The 8,613-nt window shown below is 45.0% G+C and overlaps 1 protein-coding gene across 1 annotated transcript in view; it reads right to left on the bottom strand.

Annotated features, from left to right (window-relative positions):
• Window positions 1–7,278: 7,278 nt before the first annotated feature.
• The window catches only part of LOC108727246 (G-box-binding factor), a 2,051-nt gene continuing 716 nt past the window's right edge, over window positions 7,279–8,613 (bottom strand). The window contains exon 2 of the mRNA XM_018455290.1: window positions 7,279–8,607. Coding sequence (XP_018310792.1) covers window positions 7,333–8,607 — 1,275 coding nt within the window. The 3' untranslated portion in view covers window positions 7,279–7,332. The remainder of the gene's footprint in view (window positions 8,608–8,613) is intronic.

Here is an 8,613-nt window from a genome sequence, read left to right as displayed (position 1 = left end):
TGTGTGTGTGTGTGTGTGTGTGTGTGTGTGTGTGTGTGTGTGTGTGTGTGTGTGTGTGTGTGTGTGTGTGTGTGTGTGTGGGTGTGTGTGTGTGTGGGCGCGCGCGTGTGCACGCTGTCTATGTGCACGTGAGGATGCACGGTCGGTGGTTACGTCACTGGGTGGGAGCGGACGGGGGGTCTGCAGGAAACAGGAGCTCAAGACCTGACCTCCGCAGATTCAAAGGCCCATATTCATATCGTGCCTTTAGCGACAGATGCGAGATATGGGGTTCGAAGTTAATTCCCAGCTTGTAATTAAAGCGTACCACGAAAACTTTTTTTTTTTTTTCAAGCCTAACAATGACGATTTTGATATATCCGTCTGAATAAAAGACGGAGCCAATCATTCCGTTCTTACTTATCGAAAAATGCAGGTAAAAGTTATTCACCCGTGAAATGGAAATGTTCACCTCGGCATAAATGAAGAATTCTTGAAAGGCGTTGTGAAAAAATTTGAATCGTAAAAGATACGGATTGTGTATTATAATTTCATGCACGATGCGTGGCTGGGTGATTGATGCTTATCTTGATAGCGATAACGTTCACGGACGAACGCCTTAAAAGTGTGAGCGACATATGAAGGATGCAACTTTACGAAAAGTAAGACACGCTTCCGCTTCGTGGTTTTTACTTTGAGATGAAAAAACGTGCATGCTTGTATAATATTTTTCTTCAAACGCATATACTTTGGTTCTTATCCAGCATTATCGTAAGTGTTTGTCAAAGAATTTTACATTTAATGAAACAGTCGCGTTAGTCGGTGGGATCGATCTTTGTATAATAAAGAAGAAAATTCTTCTTCATAACGTGGTTCATCTCTTATCTTTATTGTCATGAAAATACAAGTAAAGTAGCGTAATTTCTTGTATATTTAAACGTCTAGACTGTGTCGACTGAACCCTACTATTGACCTTTCCTGTATGCTATTCTCGTAGATCAGTGAGTCTCTTTGTCCGACGAATGAACGACGGGGAAAAAGCACGGCGCGGGAGGTTCGACGCTCGCTGTTAAGATGATTGTCGGTCACGTGTTAAGTCTTTTAGCGAACGGTCGCCTTAGAGTACGGGTAGGTTTTCAAACATTCGAGAGTCTTCACGTTGGAAACCTGTTAAGCGAGAAGCAAACAAAAGTAACTTGCATCCGCTAGAATTTAATCTACTGCTTTATAAATAATCTAGGAGAGAAATGTATATAAGTTGGAAATGCCATTTCAATGCTTCGCTCTGCCTTTACAAATCGAAAGATGAATAACCTACTGATCGTAATGAAAGGACAGGTAATCATCAGACCGCCCGCTGCCGACCCCCACGTGCGTCAGTTACGGGTTTCTTGAAGGACGAAATTACGACATGCCTCGTAGGAATCCATTCTTCCAGCGGTTTCCAAATATTAATTGTTTTCAACGCCCTGAATGAAGATACTTATTCGAAATGTATCAAACCTTACAATTTAATTTAGGTTCTTTAATCGCATCTCGATATCTTTTGAATTTGCGGCTTTGAACTTATTCTTTAAACGCTTTTTCGGTATGGTATACTAGGCTTTTTCACTTTTAATCGATATTTACTCCGAAATTTTCTTAACTAGTATTTGCAGGTTCAATGTCCTTGTTATTTAATTAATATTTTGCTCAAAGTTGAACGATTTATTTTCGTTTTGAAGGTCAAAATCCGAGGAATAAGATTATATAACTTAAAATTACATAAGATTATGACAAGCATTTGTTATGAACAGTTTTTCATAACATAGTAGAAAAAAGTCAGGATTCATTGGACTCTCAAATGTAAAAATACATACATTTGCAACTTAATCTGTCATTTCGATTAAAAGAATATTTTACAATATGTTTATGTTTATGAAAGTTATAAGCAATTAAGTATCATTTCATATATCGATGATTGCATTCAGCAGAGGAAAAGTTTTACAACTGTCGTAAAATTTTTTAACATGATTGGTTTATACATTTAGGTCCAGTAAGAAACTAAAAACAAAACCACCAATGTTAAAGAATTCTAGGACAGTTACAAAGCTGCTTTTTTCTGCTGAATGTAGCCAATATGCTTCCGTAATGAGGCGCTTAAAAATATCGCGATCAAACCTTGGTAACTCTTTGGATTGCGTTAAAATCAACGATTTTGCCACCATCTTCATCGATGCTATTTCATCGATGTCAAGTTTGACGTTCGATGCTGAGCTTCCGCTTTCGTGTGACACGCCCGGCCGGTTTCTTGAATAATTAATAGACGGACGTGAGTAACGAGCTTTTAATTGCTGCTTTAAGCATCACAGGACGAGTATCTCGATCTCGGACAAACACCGCTTTTTGCATTGCCGTCGCTCCTCATCATTAATTGTGCCGCGACAATTTTGTCCTCCCTCGTGAATTAAGGCGAACTCATGAACGCTCTTCTACAAAAAAAAAAAAAAGAGGGGAATCGTATATAATCGTACAGTTCCTTTTTTCCTTTTCCCCACCTGACTCGAAACTGAACGACCATTGAGCATCAACTATCGATTTTGCACGTAATGATCGATGCCGACGAGTTCTCCACGACTAGAATCACAGAAGCCCCCGACTTTAATTTTCACGGAAAATCGCCCGACTAATCCGAAGTAAAACTGACGTTTTCGTAACTAACTCCCGATATTCCCGAATTTCCTACGATAAATGACCCTCGCCCTCAGCTCGCCATGTTACACATCAAGACTCGGTCCTGCCGAGGGTTAAACCTCGGATTATATCTTTCCCGCGGGAGAAGAGGGATAATTCCAGAACTCGGATAATTAACCCTAGTGCGCCGCCAACAAGGGGCGAAATGCTCGACTATTTGTATCTCTCTACGATGAACTGCTTTATAACTTTATAACTTACATATAAATTTATGATTCTCCAAATGTATTCTACTAATAAACTTACGACGTATATGTACCATCCATTACATGTTTAGTGTCCAGAATGAAAATATATATTCTTAACAATCCGCGATAAATTATCGCGCAAAATCGGAAAATTTCGCGGGACATCGAGAAAAGGGCGGTTTCTATAGGGAGGCGAGATTTCAGTCGGCCGGAAACGACTGGTCGTTACCACGCAGAGAACGTCGTTGACAAAACGTACAACGATGCTTATCATTCGACGTTGATCGCGTCATCGCCTCATCGATTTTCACGGCGTCGCGTCTGGTCGCATCGCGGCCGTTCGATTGGAAATGCTGAATAATGGAGGCGAGGAATTCGAAAGAGATCTCGGACGAGAGTAAGAAAAGTGCCGCGGGATCTAAATAACGAACTGATTTTATACCTGGTCTTAAGATCCATCACAGATGGGCCGAACTGCGAAAAGTCATTATCCTGACGATGAATCATAACACTAATAAATCTCATTGTCAGCAAAGGTAAATGAGACGCGCGGTTCCAAAGTTGAGTTACGAAATCAGATATTTTATTTATTACGTGTCCGCCATGACTCTCAGTCTTCATCATTTTTCTTCAAATCTCGGATCTATACGAACTATTTCTTTACGTGGCAGTATCCGCGATCTTCGACGAAAAATATCTGAATTTGATATACTAAATCCCAGAGAACGTCGTATTTTTTAGCGAATATACGCTGACAAAAAAATTTATTAAATTTTAATATATATTTCTTTAAACGGTACTAAGTAAACATTTATTTACAGTAAATAAATATTCACTCGATAAAAAAGTGACAGTTAAATCAAATTAATGATTTTGTATCAAATAAATATAGGTTTACATTTAGTAAATATTTACTTAAAAATATTCAAACAAATATTAAAATATTGAATGTTTATTATTTAATACTTTTTTCAATGCAATATAAAGCGGTTATGTTGTAAGCAATTTTATGTATTAAAATAGGTTTGGATTCAATATGTTTACGCGTACAACAAAGTACTCTTTGTATAGAATTTGGGTGAAATGAAAATAGAAAGTCATTGTCATTTACGAGAAGATTTCTCTCACGGGTTAAAGAGACAGGTGCAAAGAGTTCATTCTTCGATCGCCTGTACTTTCAGCTGGTCTTCTAGTACCTGCGGTCGAACGTCGACATCCGATTCTCCTCCCAGGCACTCCGTACGCGAACTTAAGAAAATCTGTGGCTTCGCGGAACTACGGACACAAAGATCTGCGGCTTTGGGAATACGAGAGTAACCGAGGATCCGTGGGATCAAAGATCTAACGTGTCTCGCTCCTTTTTGAAGATAAGAGGAGTTTCGTAATTTCTTCCCCTTTGCGCGTTGTCTCGAGAGTAGAATAAATTTATCCGTATACATGAAGAGCTCTCCAGCGGCACCGAGGACCAGGAATTCGTGGTCTCTTTGAATCCACGATAGAACCGCGAATCCACGGCGCTGTCGAGAACCATGAAATCGGAGAGCCCCGAAACCGAGCGTTTGTCCATCCTTCAAGAATACCGGCCACGTCCTCTATCCTTCCAAAGGATACTGAATAATGGAGGACCGAGTGAGGAGGGCGGAAAGGCGGAGCGGCGAGGGGGGAGAGGGGGGGACACGACGAACATCTCACGAGTTCTCGAGAGGAGCCGGCGCGGCGGTTCGAAACGGCGGGGCCTCGAAAACGCCGGCCAGAACGTAGTGGATGCTAATGCGGCCCTAAGCAAACGGGGATTTCTTTTTTCTACCTGAAGTCGCGCTCATTGCAGGTGGATGAAACGTACGCCTGACGTGCGTGTACGAGCGACGACCATTTCAACTGTCCCTCTTCCCTCCTACCAGTCCATCCCATCCGTCAGGCTGCCGCGCGTATGTGTGATATGTACGCTGTGGTACATGTGGTGAGTGTGTGTGTGTGTGTGAGTGTGTGTGTGTCTGTATGCGTGCGTACGTGCGCGTCACGTGTGTATACGTGAGTGCGTGCATATGTGCATATGTGTGCACACGACGTGTGTTTATTCGGTGCCCGTCCGTCCGGCCACCCGCTCACCGTCAACAACGAACACGGCACGTACGATCGTTGTGTCGGCGACGGCGGTTCTACAGGGTGTCCTCGCACAATTCAGTACTCGAATCGCACGGTTGCGTATGTCTGATGAAAGAGCAAAGCGGATGCGGTGACGCGGTGAAGAAAAACACCCTCGAGATAGAAGAGTCCTTTCTTTTTTTCTCTCCTCTCTTTCTTTTTCCCTCCCTCCCTTTCGGGAGATGAAGTTCAGGGATGACTTTGTTGAAGTTGGACTTTTTGGCAAATACACATTACGAGGCACATTTAATTTAATCTCAAGTTGAGGTTTGACAGAAGTTCGAAAGATTCCAATTTAACGAGACGTTAAACTCGAAACTTGATTGATCTACGTTTAAAATTAACCGCTCCGAGAAAAAAAATGGCATTCGATAAATTCTTTTCAAGAGGAAAAGTCTAATTTCCTTCCTGCGATACCATTAATGATTTTTTAAATACCGCTTAATGTTTAAATTAACTAAATGCTTCTTCGTTTAAACTCACGCTAACCGATATCGTGCAGATGGATTCTTTACGCCAGAAAAAAGAAGACACCCTCTACATTAAAGACCCATTTTCTTTCCAGATAAGCGTCATCAAATATAATATGCAAAAAGATGGGAGACGGTGATTCAAACTCCCGTTAACCGATATCATGCAAATGTGAGTTTTAATGTCGGACGGACCGATACGGCTTTTCATCGTGCTTTAGGGACACCCCATGTATGCGCACGGGGAGACAGATGTACCCTATGCCGACTATGCGCGCTATAGACCCACCCGCATGCACTTTTAACGATCGAGATGATAAGTCGCGCGGAACAGAGCGAGAGAGCTCTCTCTCTCTCTCTCTCTCTCTCTCTCTCTCTCTCTCTCTCTCTCTCTCTCTCTCTCTCTCTCTCTATCTATCTATCTCTCTCTATCCTTCTCTCTGAGGATTAAGGTGGCTCCACATCGAGGCGAACAGCACCGCCCGGATCATAATCCGATATAGCCGCACGCCTCGGAGGCGTCCGCCATTTAGGTCGTTGTCGTTGTCGCGAATGCGCCTGCGAATTTTCGTTCTCGCCAATCCGTTTGCGAGGAAGAGCGAGCGGTTGGAAAGCAGCGTGGGGTGTCTATGACGTGTCTACGTGGAGAATGTCTCAACTGCCGCCTGATGTTAACGTCTTCAGCAGACGGATATCAAAAGAAAGAGCTGCTTGTAAAAACGATCGCTAATGATGTATATATGTATCGACGATATTCGACGATATCTGTTTCATATCAACATCAAAGTCTGCGTTAGGATCGTTCGGGTCGCAAAAGGGGAATCGAGGGAAATTACTTCGGATTATCAACCGTGCGCGAAAGGACTCTTTGTATACCCAAGTATACAGCCTTTAGCGTTTCTTCGAATTTAATCGGGGAGGGGACTATATTACATCGCATCTTATTCTCGGTTAGAAAGGCCTGATCTTCTCTTTTTGCTGTTCTGTAACGCAAACTGTTCGCATATGCAATCGCGTAAAGATACCAACGCGCTTTCTCCGTCTTGTGACGCGAATCCTCTCTCTTCTCGCATCTATTTCCGCGAGAACTATGTAAATTAGACATTTCCGCAAACAAAAGTCAAAGCAATAACGTTCGTTGATTACGATTATCAATCGAATCTTCCAATGCATACGAGAAAATAGTAAACCGTAAAATGGTCGGAACTACAAGACAGCTATAAATTATCACGTTATAAAGTATAGGTTTCCTTAAACACAATGGGAAAGAAGAGAAGGAAAGGAGGACAGAGAGCACAGCCATAATAAATGTCGCCTTTGCCGACTATGCATCGTCTACGTAAATTTACTGCGTGAAATGATAGTCTGTACATAATCTACACGTCGGGGATGCTCGGCGTAAACAACAATCGACAACGAGGATTGAATTTGATCGTCTGCTAGACGATTGCTGAACAAATTCTCATTGTTCGCGATACTGTTATGAATTACGCTTTATCAGCAAACGCGCGTATTGAGATATCAAGAAAAAGCCTTGAAAAACAAATTCCTAGTATCTTTTTAATTTCTAACTGACAGCCCTTCGAAGGTCGCGTCTCGACTTAACTTCCTCTCTCATCGAGTTCTCTCGATTTTTATCGATTGCCTTATTGATAAAGAACGGAGGAAGAAGACGATTCCGCGAGCGGACTCCGAGATCACCGCGATCGAAATTCGACGCACGTTCGCTTCGATTTGCGATAGCTCGGCCGCATTGCCGTTGTTGTTCACGCGTAGACATCCAACGCCGCGAAACCGCCCGGACATCTGGCTGTCGTCTAACTTTGAGGCAGAAGGGCGTGATAACTCGGCGTCTCGTAGAAGCCGGCGGCGGCTTGGAGAGCGTGCAGGGAAGTCGCGTGATGCCTGTGTATCGTGCTCGCGTATACGCTGGAGACGCCAGCCGCGGCAGAAACGCCGTTGGAAGCACCGAAGATGGATGAGGACGAGGAAGAGGAAGCCTGCTGGCCGATATGCGAGGCCGTTCGCGACAGCAACGTCACCGACGGTCGCCTATAGGGATGATGGGCGATCGCCGAGACCGCCGATGTGCCAACACGATGATGGCTGCCCGAGCTCGAGCTCGTGGCCGTGATATTGCTGTATGCCTGCTGATAAGTCTGTCGTAGAATACCGGAGATCGACGCGGACGTCGGAGACGTGACCGACGACGAAGAGGAGGAACTTCGATCGCTTTGGTGAGGTTGATGATGGAGCTGATGAGTGGTAGTGGTACGATGTTGCTGCTGCTGTTGCTGCTGGTGCTGCTGGCGGTGTTGATGATTGTGGGCGCGCATGGCGCGGAAGTAATGTTGATAAATACCTGATATGACTGCCTTCTCGTCGGCGGAGATGAGGTCGGCGGGACCGGATGCCGTTGGTGTTACGGGTCGTTGTTGAGGTTGTTGCTGGGGATGATGCTGCTGCTGCTGCTGCTGTTGGTGCGGATGAGGAGCATGAGTATGATTCCTGTGATGATGGTGATGATGATGATGAGTTGGTGGTTGTTGCTGCTGCTGCTGCTGTTGCTGCGGTGGCTGTTGCTGCTGGGGATGATGCCGTCGCTGAGATGGCTGCTGCTGCTGCTGCTGCTGCTGCTGTTGTTGTTGAGACAACGTGGCAGCAACATTGAGTGCCGCACGATAGGAGGCTGCAGCCATGGTGACAGCGGACATCTGACCGCTGGTGGATATGAGACCGCTACCGGAATCCGCGGCAGCTACCACTGCCGCGGCGACCGAGGACGATGCGATAGACGTCGCCGGTGACACAACGGAAGCAGATACAACGTTGGAGGAAACGACGATGTTATTCGACGGTGGGACAACCGTCGTTGTCGTCGAGGAAGTCGCCGCAACCGCGACCGCCGCGGTGGCGACTGTGACGGCGGCGATGCCGGTGGAGGCGGATGCCGTCGCAGCGCTCCTGCGACCGTTCCTGCGGGAGGCGGACATAGGCGTCGTCGCCGGCACCGCCGGGGGCGGCAAATTATTGACGAAAGGGCTCCTCCTCTCGCGCTCGGCGCGTCGATAGTAGCACGGATGGATCATTAGGAGGGG

The sequence above is a fragment of the Mycetomoellerius zeteki genome, unplaced genomic scaffold (assembly GCF_001594055.1).
Source record: "Mycetomoellerius zeteki isolate Tzet28-1 unplaced genomic scaffold, Tzet1.0 scaffold48, whole genome shotgun sequence".
Taxonomy (NCBI): domain Eukaryota; kingdom Metazoa; phylum Arthropoda; class Insecta; order Hymenoptera; family Formicidae; genus Mycetomoellerius; species Mycetomoellerius zeteki.
This window is presented reverse-complemented; position numbering and strand designations above follow the sequence as displayed.